At 47.4% G+C, this 17,297-nt stretch overlaps 1 protein-coding gene across 1 annotated transcript in view; it reads left to right on the top strand.

Annotated features, from left to right (window-relative positions):
* The window catches only part of met (MET proto-oncogene, receptor tyrosine kinase), a 100,710-nt gene extending 84,007 nt beyond the window's left edge, over positions 1–16,703 (top strand). The window contains exons 18-21 of the mRNA XM_036958804.2: positions 8,454–8,563; positions 8,850–9,015; positions 13,038–13,174; positions 14,336–16,703. Of these exons, the coding sequence (XP_036814699.2) occupies positions 8,454–8,563; positions 8,850–9,015; positions 13,038–13,174; positions 14,336–14,579 (657 nt within the window). The 3' untranslated portion in view covers positions 14,580–16,703. The remainder of the gene's footprint in view (positions 1–8,453; positions 8,564–8,849; positions 9,016–13,037; positions 13,175–14,335) is intronic.
* The last annotated feature ends 594 nt before the right edge of the window (positions 16,704–17,297 follow it).

Below are 17,297 nucleotides of genomic sequence, written 5' to 3'. Positions count from 1 at the left end.
CAAAATGCAGCGTGTAGATTGCGATCCATGTTTTAATGAACAAACGTAAAACACGAATCAATACAAACACTACAAAATAAAGAACGTGATGAACGTAACGAAAACCTAAACAGCCTATCTGGTGAAAACACATAGACAGGAACAATCACCCACAAACACACAGTGAAACCCAGGCTACCTAAATATGGTTCCCAATCAGAGACAATGACGAACACCTGCCTCTGACTGAGAACCATATCAGGCTGAACATAGAAATAGACAAACAAGACATGAAACATAGAATACCCACTCAGATCACACCCTGACCAATCAAAACATAGAAAATACAAAGTAAACTATGGTCAGGGCGTGACAGTACCCCCCCCCCAAGGTGCGGACTCCGGCCGCAAAACCTGAACCTATAGGGGAGGGTCTGGGTGGGCATCTGTCCGCGGTGGCGGCTCTGGCACTGGACGTGGACCCCACTCCATGACAGTTTTAATCCCCCCTCCTAAACGTCCCTAAATAGGTTACCCACCACAATGATAACATGGGACAGAGGGACAGCTCGGGACAGAGGTAACTCGGGACGGATCGGTAGCTCAGCACTGAGAGGAAGCTCAGCACTGAGAAGAAGCTCAGCACTGAGAAGAAGCCCAGGCAGGTAGTAGAAACTACCAGAACCTGGCTGGCTGGCGGTTTCAGCAGATCCTGGTCGACTGGCGGATCTGGGAGAATCTGGTCGACTGGCGGATCTGGGAGAATCTGGTCGACTGGCGGATCTGGGAGAATCTGGTCGACTGGCGGATCTGGGAGAATCTGGTCGACTGGCGGATCTGGGAGAATCTGGTCGACTGGCGGATCTGGGAGAATCTGGTCGACTGGCGGATCTGGGAGAATCTGGTCGACTGGCGGATCTGGGAGAATCTGGTCGACTGGCGGATCTGGGAGAATCTGGTCGACTGGCGGATCTGGGAGAATCTGGTCGACTGGCGGATCTGGGAGAATCTGGTCGACTGGCGGATCTGGAAGAGTCTGGTCGACTGGCAGATCTGGAAAAGTCTGGTCGACTGGCAGATCTGGAAGAGTCTGGACGACTGGCAGATCTGGAAGAGTCTGGACGACGGGCAGATCTGGAAGAGTCTGGTCGACTGGCAGATCTGGAAGAGTCTGGTCGACTGGCAGATCTGGAAGAGTCTGGACGACTGGCAGATCTGGAAGAGTCTGGACGATTGGCAGATCTGGAAGAGTCTGGACGACTGGCAGATCTGGAAGAGTCTGGACGACTGGCAGATCTGGAAGAGTCTGGACGACTGGCAGATCTGGAAGAGTCTGGACGACGGGCAGATCTGGAAGAGTCTGGACGACGGGCAGATCTGGAAGAGTCTGGTCGACGGGCAGATCTGGAAGAGTCTGGTCGACTGGCAGATCTGGCTGCTCCATGCTGACTGGCTGCTCAATGCTGACTGGCAGCTCTGGCGGCTCCTTGCAGACTGGCAGCTCCTTGCAGACTGGCAGCTCCTTGCAGACTGGCAGCTCCTTGCAGACTGGCAGCTCCTTGCAGACTGGCAGCTCCTTGCAGACTGGCAGCTCTGGCTGCTTCATGTAGACTGACAGCTCTGGCTGCTCCTTGCAAACTGACAGCTCGGGCTGCTTCATGCAGACGGACAGCTCAGGCTGCTCCATGCAGACTGACAGCTCAGGCTGCTCCATGCAGACTGACAGCTCAGGCTGCTCCATGCAGACTGACAGCTCCTTGCAGGCTGGCAGCTCCTTGCAGGCTGGCAGCTCCTTGCAGGCTGGCAGCTCCTTGCAGGCTGGCAGCTCCTTGCAGGCTGGCAGCTCCTTGCAGGCTGGCAGCTCCTTGCAGACTGGCAGCTCCTTGCAGACTGGCAGCTCCTTGCAGACTGGCAGCTCCTTGCAGGCTGGCAGCTTTAGCGGCATCCTGCAGACAGGCAGCTCTGGCGGCTCCTTGCAGACTGGCAGCTCCTTGCAGGCTGGCAGCTCCTTGCAGACTGGCAGCTCCTTGCAGACTGGCAGCTCCTTGCAGACTGGCAGCTCCTTGCAGACTGGCAGCTCCTTGCAGACTGGCAGCTCTGGCTGCTTCATGTAGACTGGCAGCTCTGGCTGCTTCATGTAGACTGACAGTTCTGGCTGCTCCTTGCAAACTGACAGCTCAGGCTGCTCCATGCAGACGGACAGCTCAGGCTGCTCCATGCAGACTGACAGCTCCTTGCAGACTGGCAGCTCCTTGCAGACTGGCAGCTCATTGCAGACTGGCAGCTCGGGCTGCGTCATGCAGACTGGCAGTTCTGGCTGCGCTGAACAGGCGGGAGACTCCGACAGCGCAGGAGAGGAGAGAGGCTCCGGCTGCGCTGAACAGGCGGGAGATTCCGGCAGCGCAGGAGAGCAGAAAGGCTCTGGCTGCGCTGAACAGGCGGGAGACTCCGGCAGCGCAGGAGAGTAGAAAGGCTCTGGCTGCGCTGAACAGTCGGGAGACTCCGATAGCGCAGTAGAGAAGAGAGGCTCTGGCTGCGCTGAACAGGCGGGAGACTCCGGCAGCGCAGGAGAGGAGAGAGGCTCTAGCTGCGCTGAACAGGCGGAAGACTCCGATAGCGCATAAGATGAGAGAGGCTCTGGCTGCGCTGAACAGGCGAGGCGCACTGTAGGCCTGATGCATAGTGCTGGCACAGGACGTGCAAGGCTAGGGATGGGCACAGGAGGCCTGATGCGTGAGACTGGAACCAACTTCACCAGCCGACTAAAACGGACCTCAGGACGAGTATGGAGCGCTAACCCAGGTGCCATCAAATCCCTGACACGTTCCGCCAGGCGAATTCTATGCAAAATGCACCAACACAGCAACTCCCTCATTTCTCTCTCCTCCAATTTCCCCATTAACTCCTTCACAGTCTCTGTTTCACTCACCTCCAACACCGGCTCTGGTTCTGCTCTCCTTGGCTCCTCACGATAAACAGGGAGAGTTGGCTCAGGTCTGGCTCCTGACTCTGCCACACTCTCCCTGAGCCCCCCCCCAATAAATTTTTTGGGCTGACTATGGGGCCTCCGTCCGCGCCGCCTTGCTTGCTTCGCAAACTCCATTCTCCTATATCCTTCCGCGCACTGCTCCATCGAATCCCAGGCGGGCTCCGGCACTCTCCCTGGGTCGGCCGCCCACCTGTCGATCTCCTCCCAAGTCGTATACTCCATACTGCACTCCTCTTTGGGCTGCTCCTGTTGTTTCTTCTCCCGCTGCACCTTTGGGCGGCTACACTCCCCTGGTTTAGCCCAGGGTCCTCTCCCGTCGAGGATTTCCTCCCATGTCCAGAAATCCTTATTGCGCATCTCCTCGCGCTGCTCCTGCCTGTTGACACGCTGCTTGGTCCTTTTGTGGTGGGTGATTCTGTCACGGTTTTCTTCGTGTGAAGGAGAGTCGGACCAAAATGCAGCGTGTAGATTGCGATCCATGTTTTAATGAACAAACGTAAAACACGAATCAATACAAACACTACAAAATAAAGAACGTGATGAACGTAACGAAAACCTAAACAGCCTATCTGGTGAAAACACATAGACAGGAACAATCACCCACAAACACACAGTGAAACCCAGGCTACCTAAATATGGTTCCCAATCAGAGACAATGACGAACACCTGCCTCTGACTGAGAACCATATCAGGCTGAACATAGAAATAGACAAACAAGACATGAAACATAGAATACCCACTCAGATCACACCCTGACCAATCAAAACATAGAAAATACAAAGTAAACTATGGTCAGGGCGTGACAAAGCAGTTCGACACATAAAACAACACAGAGTTACACATGAAGTAAAACAAACATACAGTCAATAATACAGTAGAAAAATAAGTCTATATACGATGTGAGCAAATGAGGTGAGATAAGGGAGGTAAGGCAAAAAAAGGCCATGGTGGCGGAGTAAATACAATATAGCAAGTAAAACACTGGAATGGTAGATTTGCAGTGGAAGAATGTGCAAAGTAGAAATAAAAATAATGGGGTGCAAAGGAGCAAGATAAATAAATAAATACAGTAGGGGAAGCGGTAGTTGTTTGGGCTAAATTATAGATGGGCTTTGTACAGGTGCAGTAATCTGTGAGCTGCTCTGACAGTTGGTGCTTAAAGCTAGTGAGGGAGATAAGTGTTTCCAGTTTCAGCGATTTTTGTAGTTCGTTCCAGTCATTGGCAGGAGAGAACTGTAAGGAGAGGCGGCCAAAGGAAGAATTGGTTTTGGGGGTGACCAGCGCGTGCAACAGGTGGGTGCTGCTATGGTGACCAGCGAGCTGAGATAAGGGGGACTTTACCTAGCAGGGTCTTGTAGATGACCTGAAACCAGTGGGCTTGGCGACGAGTATGAAGCGAGGGCCAGCCAACGAGAACGTACAGGTTGCAGTGGTGGGTAGTATATGGAACTTTGGTGACAAAACGGATGGCACTGTGATAGACTGCATTCAATTTGCTGAGTAGGGTTTTGGAGGCTATTTTGTAAATGACATCGCCGAAGTTGAGGATCGGTCGGATGGTCAGTTTTACGAGTATGATTGGCAGCATGAGTGAAGGATGCTTTGTTGCGAAATAGGAAGCCAATTCTAGATTTAATTTTGGATTGGAGATGTTTGATGTGAGCCTGGGAGGAGAGTTTACAGTCTAACCAGACACCTAGTTATTTGTAGTTGTCCACATATTCTAAGTCAGAACCGTCCAGAGTAGTGATGCTGGACGGGCGGGCAGGTGCGGGCAGCGATCGGTTGAAGAGCATGAATTTAGTTTTACTTGCATTTAAGAGCAGCTGGAGTCCACGGAAGGAGATGTATGGCATTGAAGCTCCTCTGGAGGGTTGTTAAGACAGTGTCCATAGAAGGGCCAGAAGTATACAGAATGGTGTTGTCTGCGTAGAGATGGATCAGAGACTCACCAGCAGCAAGAGCGAAATCATTGATGTACAGTGCATTGCGAAAGTATTCGGCCCCCTTGAACTTTGCGACCTTTTGCCACATTTCAGGCTTCAAACATAAAGATATAAAACTGTATTTTTTTGTGAAGAATCAACAACAAGTGGGACACAATCATGAAGTGGAACGACATTTATTGGATATTTCAAACATTTTTCAACAAATCAAAAACTGAAAAATTGGGCTCCGTATAAATGCACCTGCACTGTGATAGTCTCAGAGGTCCGTTAAAAGCGCAGAGAGCATCATGAAGAACAAGGAACACACCAGGCAGGTCCAAGATACTGTTGTGAAGAAGTTTAAAGCCGGATTTGGATACAAAAAGATTTCCCAAGCTTTAAACATCCCAAGGAGCACTGTGCAAGCGATAATATTGAAATGGAAGGAGTATACCACTGCAAATCTACCAAGACCTGGCCGTCCCTCTAAACTTTCAGCTCATACAAGGAGAAGACTGATCAGAGATGCAGCCAAGAGGCCCATGATCACTCTGGATGAACTGCAGAGATCTACAGCTGAGGTGGGAGACTCTGTCCATAGGACAACAATCAGTCGTATATTGCACAAATCTGGCCTTTATGGAAGAGTGGCAAGAAGAAAGCCATTTCTTAAAGATATCCATAAAAAGTGTTGTTTAAAGTTTGCCACAAGCCACCTGGGAGACACACCAAACATGTGGAAGAAGGTGCTCTGGTCAGATGAAATCAAAATTGAACTTTTTGGCAACAATGCAAGACGTTATGTTTGGCGTAAAAGCAACACAGCTCATCACCCTGAACACACCATCCCCACTGTCAAACATGGTGGTGGCAGCATCATGGTTTGGGCCTGCTTTTCTTCAGCAGGGACAGGGAAGATGGTTAAAATTGATGGGAAGATGGATGGAGCCAAATACAGGACCATTCTGGAAGAAAACCAGATGGAGTCTGCAAAAGACCTGAGACTGGGATGGAGATTTGTCTTCCAACAAGACAATGATCCAAAACATAAAGCAAAATCTACAATGGAATGGTTCAAAAATAAACATATCCAGGTGTTAGAATGGCCAAGTCAAAGTCCAGACCTGAATCCAATCGAGAATCTGTGGAAAGAACTGAAAACTGCTGTTCACAAATGCTCTCCATCCAACCTCACTGAGCTCGAGCTGTTTTGCAAGGAGGAATGGGAAAAAATGTCAGTCTCTCGATGTGCAAAACTGATAGAGACATACCCCAAGCGACTTACAGCTGTAATCGCAGCAAAAGGTGGCGCTACAAAGTATTAACTTAAGGGGGCTGAATAATTTTGCACGCCCAATTTTTCAGTTTTTGATTTGTTAAAAAAGTTTGAAATATCCAATAAATGTCGTTCCACTTCATGATTGTGTCCCACTTGTTGTTGATTCTTCACAAAAAAATACAGTTGTATATCTTTATGTTTGAAGCCTGAAATGTGGCAAAAGGTCGCAAAGTTCAAGGGGGCCGAATACTTTCGCAATGCACTATATACAGAGAAGAGATTCAGCCCAAGAATTGAACCGTTTGGCCCCCCCATAGAGACTGCCAGAGGTCCGGACAACAGGCCCTCCGATTTGACACACTGAACTCTATTAGATAAGTAGTTGGTGAACCAGGCGAGGCAATCATTTGAGAAACCAAGGCTATCGAGTCTGCCGATGAGGATGTGGTGATTGACTGGGTCGAAAGGCTTGGCCAGGTCAATGAATACGGCTGCACAGTATTGTTTCTTATCGATGGCGGTTAAGATATCGTTTAGTACCTTGAGCGTGGTTGAGGTGCACCCATGACCAGCTCTGAAACCAGATTGCATAGCGGAGAAGGTGCGGTGGGATTCGAAATGGTCGGTAATCTGTTTGTTGACTTGGCTTTCGAAGACCTTAGAAAGGCAGGGTAGGATAGATATAGGACTGTAGCAGTTTGGGTCTAGAGTGTCCCCCACTTTGAAGAGGGTGATGACCACAGCTGCTTTCTAATCTTTGGGAATCTCAGATGACACGAAAGAGAGGTTGAACAGGCTAGTAATAGGGGTTGCAACAATTTTGTCAGATAATTTTAGAAAGAGAGGGTTCAGATTGTCTAGCCTGGCTGATTTGTAGAGGTACAGATTTTGCAGCTCTTTCAGAACATCAGCTGACTGGATTTGGGAGAAGGAGAAATGAGGAAGGCTTGGGCGAGTTGCTGTGGGGGGTGCAGTGCTGTTGACCGGGGTAGGGGTAGCCAGGTGGAAAGCATGGCCAGCCGTAGAAAAATGCTTATTGAAATGTTCAATTTATCGGTGGTGGCAGAGTTTTCTATCTTCAGTGCAGTGGGCAGCTGGGAGGAGGTGTTCTTATTCTCCATGGACTTTGCAGTGTCCCAGAACTTTTTGGAGTTTGTGTTGCAGGAAGCAAATTTCTGCTTGAAAAAGCTAGCCTTGGCTTTTCTAACTGCCTGTGTATATTGGTTTCTAACTTCCCTGAAAAGTAGTTTTTGTGTTGGTTAAGGGCAGTCAGGTCTGGAGAGAACCAAGGGCTATATCTGTTCCTGGTTCTACATTTCTTGAATGGGGCATGCTTATTTAAGATGATGAGGAAGGCATTTAAAAAAAATAACCAGGCATCCTATACTGACAAGATGAGGTTAATATCCTTCCAGGATACCTGGGCCAGGTTGATTAGAAAGGCCTGCTTGCTGAAGTGTTTCAGGGAGCATTTGACAGTGATGAGTGGAGGTTGCTTGACCGCTGTCCCATTACGGATGCAGGCAATGAGGCAGTGATTGCCGAGATCTTGGTTGAAAACAGCAGAGGTTTGTTTAGAGGGCAAGTTGGTTAGGATGATATCTATGAGGGTGCCTGTGTTAACGGCTTTGGGGTGGTACCTGGTAGGTTCATTGATAATTTGTGCGAGATTGAGAGCATCAAGCTTATATTGTAGGATGGCTGGGGTGTTAAGCATGTTCCAGTTTAGGTCACCTAGCAGCACTTGCTCTGAAGATAGATGGGGGGCACACACACATACACAAACTCTAGTCATACAATCACCTTTATAAGTCATAGTGTTTTGGCTGGAATAATGACTGATTTAGGCCATTGCAGCTGAAACATTGTATATTTAAGTACAGGAATAAAGCATGGGAGCAGCATATACTGTAGAGATGTAAGGTCTTCATTTGATCACCATGTTGTTGCAGGAAATGTCATGCACAGCAGACATGCAAACTTGTAGTGTATTCAAGGTTTAAATGGCTTGTAAAGTTTAATTTCCACTTAAAATGTTCAGACTTAATTTGCCCTACCAAAAATGTATCAACCCCTACAAACATTACATTTAGTTATAATCCACATAATACTTCACACTTACTGTTGCTGTAGCATTATTTTCCTTCTGTGAGAAACTGGTCAAATTAAAGTCCTACATCTGTATCGCATGCAGGCCATTAAGTCTTTTTTGTCCTAGCACCAGTGGATACATTTGGGATGTGCATATCACCTAAACACACCCTTCCTTGTTTTCCCAGAACCCGACAGTGAAGGACCTGATGGGCTTTGGTGTGCAGGTGGCCAGGGGCATGGAGTATCTGGCCAGCAAGAAGTTTGTCCACAGAGACCTAGCTGCCAGGAACTGCATGTAAGATCTGGAACCAACTGTCAAATGCAATCTCAGACAGTCAGTGTGTGGAAGTGTAGTCACCATTGTAGGAGAGCTAACGCATTGAGAGCTAACGCATTGTCATGCTATACAATCATGCATACTTTGAGATGTTTTATTTTAATGGGTACCATTTTGCTCCAACCATTACAGGTTAATAACACTCTAGTAAGAAGGTGTGAATCCAACATGGCTGCCAGTTTCCCCTAGCTCTGTAAATCTCCAGTAAGGCTGTGGTTGAAGCCGTCTCTCTCTCCTCTGCTAGGCTGGATGAGAGCTACACGGTGAAGGTGGCAGACTTTGGCCTGGCCAGGGATGTGTATGAAAAGGAGTACTACAGCATCCACAGCAAGAGTGGAGTCAAACTACCGGTCAAGTGGATGGCCCTAGAGAGCCTGCAGACACACAAGTTCACCCCCAAGTCAGATGTGGTGAGAGCCTACACACACACACACGCAGACATGCATGTACACACCATTATCCACTTATTAATTCACTTACAGTTAAGTGATAATGTCCGAGAAGCCCGTGTTTGGAGGATATATTGTCTTGGACCGGTAAACCGTGCCAACATATCCTCAAACACCGGCTTAGAGGGCATTATTGTCACGATCGTCGTAGTGAGGAGACCAAAGCGCAGCGTGGTGTGAATACTGTACATTCTTTTAATGTAGATGAAAGAACATGACGAACACTAAACAAACAAAATAATAAGACGAACGTGACTGCTATCAATACTGTGTGCAAACATGCAACATCACATAGCCTGTTTGGTATTGTGGTTTGTGGGTTATTGTCTATCTAAATATGGTTCCCAATCAGAGACAACAACAAACACCTGCCACTGATTGAGAACCATATCAGGCCAAAACACATAGAAACAGATTAACTAGACATGCAACATAGAATGCCCACTCATATCACACCCTGACCAAACAAAACATAGAAACAAACAACTCAAATAATGGTCAGAGTGTGACAGTACCCCCCATAAGGTGCGGACTCCGGCCGCAAAACCTAAACCTATAGGGGAGGGTCTGGGTGGGCATCTGGCCGCGGTGGCGGCTCTGGCGCGGGACGTGGACCCCACATAGTCATTTCCCTCTTCAAGGGCCTCCTTTAGAGTGGCGACCCTCGCCTCTGACCTGGACTGAGGGGCAGCTCCGAACTGAGGGGCAGCTCCAGACTGAGGGGCAGCTCCAGACTGAGGGGCAGCTCCAGACTGAGGGGCAGCTCTGGACAGAGGGGCAGCTCCGGACTGGCTGACGGCTCTGGCAGCTCCTGACTGGCTGACGGCTCTGGCGGCTCCTGGGTGGCTGACGGCTCTGGCAGTTCCTGGGTGACTGACGGCTCAGGACAGACTGGTGGCTCTGACGGTTCAGGACAGACTGGCGGCTCTAGCAGCTCAGGACAGACGGGAGACTCTAGCAGCTCAGGACAGACGGGAGACTCTAGCAGCTCAGGACAGACGGGAGACTCTAGCAGCTCAGGACAGACGGGAGACTCTAGCAGCTCAGGACAGACGGGAGACTCTAGCAGCTCAGGACAGACGGGAGACTCTAGCAGCTCAGGACAGACGGGAGACTCTAGCAGCTCAGGACAGACGGGAGACTCTAGCAGCTCAGGACAGACGGGAGACTCTAGCAGCTCAGGACAGATGGGAGACTCTAGCAGCTCAGGACAGGAGGAAGGCTCTGGCAGCGCTGGACAGGCGGGAGCACCTGTAGGCAGAAGACGGAGAGACAGCCTGGTGTGGGGGGCTGCCATCGGAGGGCTGGTGCGTGGAGGTGGCACTGGATAGACCGGACCGTGCAGGCGCACTGGAGTTCTTGAGCACCGAGCCTGCCCAACCTTACCTGGTTGAATGCTCCCGGTAGCCAGGCCAGTGCGGCGACGTGGAATAGCCCGCACTGGGCTGTGCTGGTGAACCGGGGACACCATACGTAAGGCTGGTGCCATGTAAGCCGGCCCGAGGAGACGTTACTGGAGACCAGATGCGTAAAGCCGGCCTCATGGCACCTGGCTCGAACACGGTGCCTGCCCGGTCCCTCTCTCTCTCCGGTAAGCACGGGAAGTTGGCGCAGGTCTCCTACCTGGCTTCACCACACTCCCCGTGTGCCTCCCCAATACATTTTTGGGGCTGCCTCTCAGGCTTCCAGCCACGCTGCCATGCTGCCTCCTCATACCAGCGCCTCTCTGCTTTCGCTGCCTCCAGCTCTGCTTTGGGGCGGCGATATTCCCCTGGCTGTGCCCAGGGTCCTCAGCGTGGTGTGAATATATTATTTTAATGTAGATGAAAGAACACGACAAACACTAATCAAACAAACAAAATAATAAGACGAACGTGACTGCTATCAATACTGTGTGCAAACATGCAACATCACATAGACAATAACCCACGAACCACAATACAAAACAGGCTACCTAAATATGGTTCCCAATCAGAGACAACGACAAACACCTGCCACTGATTGAGAACCATATCAGGCCAAAACACATAGAAACAGACTAACTAGACATGCAACATAGAATGCCCACTCATATCACACCCTGACCAAACAAAACATAGAAACAAACAACTCAAATAATGGTCAGAGTGTGACAATTATCACTTTTATGCAACGCGTTACCAACATATTCAAATAATGATTGACATATTTTCATATTTTCATTCATTTTCATGAATTTATACATACCATTTCATCCTTCCATGTGATATAGTCCTGACACAAATCAAGGGTGGCTACCCAAGCCAGTTGGTCGTTCGTTCTATCGGTTAGGTTGCCAGAGACGCAAACCGGTTGTGGTCCTTTGGTTCTATACCAATGGACGCGACCCAGTCGTTCGTTCTAAATGTCCCCCCTTGCTTGCTAGCTAGCCAACTACGGATAACACAGTCACTTCAAACAATGAAGAACAAATAACAGAAAAGTAGCTGCATTTGCATTTGTTTAAGATGTTTTCTAGAGACATTTATTTGGACACATCCATAACAATGAGCTGATGATGCACGATTTTGCCTGGCATAGAAAATGTGCTCTCTCATCAGGACATTGTTCAGAGGAGCTAGCCAACCACATGGCTAACACAATCACTTCAAACTGAAACTGGAAAGACAGCAAACTAGCTCCATTTAGTTTCGTTTGACCTGTTTTTCTAGTCTAACCAAATGCTAGTCTAAAAGAAATGAGAAATTATATCTCAATGCATTTTTCCAGTGTAGATCAAGTTTATAAATTGCCTGGTTGGGCTGATGAGACAGTGGAACAGTGAATAGGCATTTCAACGTCATAGCCTTAGCTTGTGGAATTGACACCGGCTGGAATGCGGTTTTAACCAATCAGCATCCAAGATTAGACCATTCTCTTATCTATTCAAACTCGCACACAACAACACACACACACACACACACACACACACACACACACACACACACACACACACACACACACACAGAAACGCACACAGTATCGATGAGAACCTATGATAATCAGCATCAACCTTAATCTGGCCTGCTACCCTCTCAGCCCCACTCCTTCTTAACAAACCACCACGCTTACTGTTTAATCTCTGGTTAATGTACAGTTTCTGTTTATAAGGTTAGCTTGTTTCTGCAACAGTTTCTATTTATAGGGTTAACCTGTCTATGCTACAGTTTCTGTTTATAGGGTTAGCCTGTCTATGCTACAGTTTCTGTTTATAGGGTTAGCCTGTCTATGCTACAGTTTCTGTTTATAGGGTTAGCTTGTTTCTGCTACAGTTTCTGTTTATAGGGTTAGCTTGTCTATGCTACAGTTTCTACCTCTATAACTGTATTATTTCACAAACGTTAGCTGCATTTAACACTCCTCCTGTCTGTCTGCTCTCTTCAATGAAGGCTGTAAATATGGAAAATATGTTCATTAGGACTGGGGTTGTGTCCGGAATGGCACCCTCTACCCTATATAGTGTGCCACTTTTGATCAGGGATCATAGGGCTCATAGGACTCATAGGACTCATAGGACTCATAGGACTTATAGGACTCATAGGACTCATAGGACTCATAGGACTCATAGGGATCATAGGACTCATATGACTCATAGGGCTCATAGGACTCATAGGACTCATAGGGATCATAGGACTCATAGGACTCATAGGGATCATTGGACTCATAGGACTCATAGGACTCATAGGACTCATAGGACTCATAGGACTCATAGGACTCATAGGTATCATAGGACTCATAGGTATCATAGGACTCATAGGACTCATAGGACTCATAGGACTCATAGGTATCATAGGACTCATAGGACTCATAGGTATCATAGGACACATAGGACTCATAGGTATCATAGGGCTCTGGTCAAAAGTAGGTCATATTATAGGAAATAGGGTGCCATTTCAGACACAGCCTGTAAAGTACTGTGATGTGATCTGATGTGTTATTTGTCCATTTGGTGTTCCGTGTTTCAGTGGTCGTTTGGCGTGTTGCTATGGGAACTGATGACCCGGGGAGCCCCGCCCTACTCGGACGTCAACTCTTTCGACATCACAGTGTTCCTACTGCAGGGGAGACGGCTGCTGCAGCCAGAGTTCTGCCCCGACGCACTGTGAGTAGTGCAAACACATGACACACACACAGACACACAGACAGACAGTACACACACAATCTTGCACACACACAAACACACATACATGTACACTCTTCAAGCTTATACCCCACCACTCCCAGATATAAGACAGATGATTTTATTAATAAAAGTGCACACACACACACCCACACACACACACGCACACACACACACACACACTCCCCTGTCCTTCACCTTGACCAATGTACATAGAGGCATGGCTCAGTGCTTCTCATTGGCAGAGACATTGAGATGAACAGAGGCCCATTGTTAACTTAGGTACTGCATGGAGAGAAAGAAAGATATGCAGACAGGGAGAGAGAGAGAGGGAGAGACAGACAGACAGACAGGAAGAGGGAGGGAGGGATTGAGGGAGGGAGGGAGGGAGGGAGGGAGGGAGGGAGGGAGGGAGGGAGGGAGGGAGGGAGGGAGGGAGGGAGGGAGGGAGGGAGGGAGGGAGGGAGGGAGGGAGGGAGGGAGGGAGGGAGGGAGGGGCAGGTAGTGGACAGGGGAGAGACCAACAGAGAGGGAATAGAGAGAGACACCGACAGGGAGAGGTGGGCAGATATGCAGACAGAGGAAGGGGGAGAGACAGTCATAGAGGAAAAAGATACATATATATATATATATATATATATATATATATATATATATATATATATATATATATATATATATAGAGAGAGAGAGAGAGAGAGAGAGAGAGAGAGAGAGAGAGAGAGAGAGAGAGAGAGAGAGAGAGAGAGAGAGAGAGAGAGAGCGAGAGCGAGAGAGAGAGAGGCTATAAAGCATGTACAACTACTGAAGTTGAATGTTTAGAAAGGGCACTATAGAGTGAAATCCTCCCTATCTTACCTAGTCTTTGGACAACATTAGGTTTTTAATGGAGGACGTAGATCCTAATACAGATTCAACCAAGCGGAGCACGAAACAGAACAATCCATAACAATTCACGAGTCTATTCATGAACATTGACTGACAGAGAGTATTTCCAGAATTAATGGGGCCCTGTAACATAGCTGTCAAACTTAATATGGCTAGTGGCTACTAGACACCTAAGTAAGCCAAATATATATACCTAAAAACTATATTTCATGTGCATTTAATCTTAACCCCCCTCCTCTAAAACCCACCCCTCAGGTATAACGTGATGGTTGAGTGCTGGCACCCTAGACCGGAGCGGAGGCCTACCTTCTCAGAGCTGGTGTCCCGTATCAAGTCCATCTTCTCCAGCTTCAGTGGAGAGCACTACATACTTCTCAACACCACCTATGTCAACATCGACAAGATGACCCCCTATCCCTCACTCATTTCCTACTCCTCATCCTCGTCCTCTTCCTCTACCCGTCAGGGCCACCCCCTGGAGCGAGACTGTTGCACCTGATGGGGGATGGGGGTGGAGAGAGAGAGAGAAGAAAAGAAAAGAGTGATGGAAGAAAGGAGAGGACATGAGATGAAAGGAGGAGAGGAAAAATAATGTGCTTGACAGAGAAAAAGAAAGAGGGAGTAAATAGTGGGCTTGAGGTGGTGAAGACTTTGGGTCACTGGAGAACGAGTGTATGTGACTAACAGACAGACACTGGACAAACTCGTTGACTGAGAAAAGACAGTTTGAGGATACTGACCTGTACCGTGCGTTCAGTATGTAATGTGTATATATACTGACCGATGAGTGTGTTCAGTACGTATGTAATGTGTATATATACTGACCGATGAGTGTGTTCAGTACGTATGTAATGTGTATATATACTGACCGATGAGTGTGTTCAGTACGTATGTAATGTGTATACATACTGACCGATGAGTGTACGCTTGAGGCCTTTATGAACTGTGAGGATGACCTTGGTCTGCCTCTCCTCGACTACATAGAACATGCTCTAGAATATCTAATGACCTTTGACCCTGGTATGACCCTGGAGCCTGAGTTCAGGAGGTCAGGCCTCTTGTCTCTATCGCAGACAATTTGGAGACATGGGAGAACCTTTTCAAAGAACAAAGCCTAAAGAAGCACATTGTGTGTATGAAGTACGAGTGAAGTGCCCAAGATTTGAACGATTCCCTTCCCCAACGAGGGGACCGGTGGATTTTGGAGACATTTCTGCTTGTTACTGGGTGGCATGTGCTTAGAGATATGGCGAAGTGCCAGGCTCCAGCTGTTATTTTTCTCTATGTCAATGAAAGGTGGTGTATTGTAAAGAAACATGTTACACCTTCCTCCTCCGTACTGTCACTGAATGCCCCTCTCCTCCCACTTCTCCTCGCATTCCTCCCTCCAAGCTCCCTGCGCACCGGGACTGAAGGAAGACAAATGATGCCTGCTTTGCCGTTACAATGTGTGCTCCAGCCTCCAGGTGATGTTCTCAGTAACTGAGGTGGTGAAGAGTAGCTGGCGAGAGGACCAATCTGCCACCCGGCCCGTGCGGTGTGTAGCAGCTACACTGGATACTTCTTAAAGTGTAATAATCTTTGATGATTCCCTTTTGATGTGCTTCGTTTTAAATGTCTTGCTGCTTTGTTGCCGTGAGTGACTCACCTATTAGTAATCTGCAGATGTTTCCCAGTTGAAAAGTGTTTTTGTATGTTGGTAGGTAACACTGACTTGAAACGGCCTGTCATAATGTCTACATAGCATGTGTCATAACGGTTTGTGAAAGCTCAGCCTGAAAACGGACATCATCTTTTTGACGTCAGACAGTCAAATGGGGGAAACTGGAGACATGTTTGAACGTTTGATGCGTTTGGGCATCATAATAATAGTGTTATGTCAGTTGAGAAAAGTACTTTTACTGTCAATCATGATAGTATTCGTACAATAGCTATGTCAGCATTTTGAAAGACCACTTCAATGTTAAAATGTTACCATTTTGCGTTTCCTTGGTGACGCGTTTGGCTTTTTACTATGACTGCTGCGATGTAATTAATGATAAGGCCAGCAATGGACAGATATGAATGTTTGTTAAAATAAATGTTTAAAATGCTGTACTATATTTTTTAGAATGCCTTTATGATGAAAATGAGCCTCAATCAATATTGGTCCAATGGTATGCAATAACTGAGCAATGGTGCCACAACAATGAACAAGTCCCCTAAACTAAACTTTAGAAGAACCACTGCCTTTTGTACAAAATTATATTAAAAGGATAGTACCTTTGTGGAGGTGTCTTCTATATGTAGGATTTAACTGGTAAACGTGTGTGTATATACTTTATGACAGGTGACCGTTGTAGGTACAGCACAGTACAAACAAACTAAAGATACTGTACAGTCATTGAACAACTGGAGCTAGCAGGTTCACTTCCTTCACTATAGACTTCTATGTTTTCTATTGGTAACTAAATGGCTTGTAAATCCATTAATTGGTCCATGTTTCTCACTGTCTGTGCAGTGTGAGTGTCTGTATGAGCACTGTTACGGGTTCGTCTATGAAAATAATGATGGTACATATGTTGTTACGTCGTTATGCCGTCTGACAGTCTCAGTGTAATAAAGCTATATTATCAGTGTGAAATATCTTATCATTGTCTGTATGTACATCCTTTAGTTTACCAGGAAAAGTAAATCTCTATTTACAAGGGTGACCTGACGGTGAAATAGTAACAGAATGGTGTCATTATAATGACTACGTTACATCATCTACCTATAGGGTGCATTTCGTAATATCTTTCAACTAAGGAGTCAAGGGGTTTCAGTTTAATTTATTTAACTTTTGCAACAACAAAAAATATCATTATTTAAGCAGGGAGTCATGCTAAGACCAGGGTCTCTTTCGTAGATGAGCCCTGCATGAACACATCAAAACCAGGGCATCTCTTGAGGTTGAGAACCGAGATAGAGAAAAACCTGGAGGTTCTTGCTAAGAGCTGGAGAAAAATTATGTTTTATACGTGCCCAGAATACTGAACATTTTGTTGGGGTGAATGACCCTGTCAGTGGACTGGGCATTGGACTGGGCATTGAGGTTGACTGATTGGAAGTCCTGTTTGGATAACATACAGGAAGTACAACAGCCTTATAGGCTGTACATTTTGTGTCTACCCTATTTTTGTGACGTGGTGAGGTGACCCAGGAGCAGAGAAGAGAACCAGATGAGGAACCAGTGGTT

This window comes from Oncorhynchus mykiss, chromosome 2 (assembly GCF_057628025.1).
Source record: "Oncorhynchus mykiss isolate SJ-2025 chromosome 2, ASM5762802v1, whole genome shotgun sequence".
Classification (NCBI taxonomy): domain Eukaryota; kingdom Metazoa; phylum Chordata; class Actinopteri; order Salmoniformes; family Salmonidae; genus Oncorhynchus; species Oncorhynchus mykiss.
The sequence above is the reverse complement of the archived record's forward strand: the minus strand, read 5'-3'. Positions and strand labels throughout refer to the sequence as shown.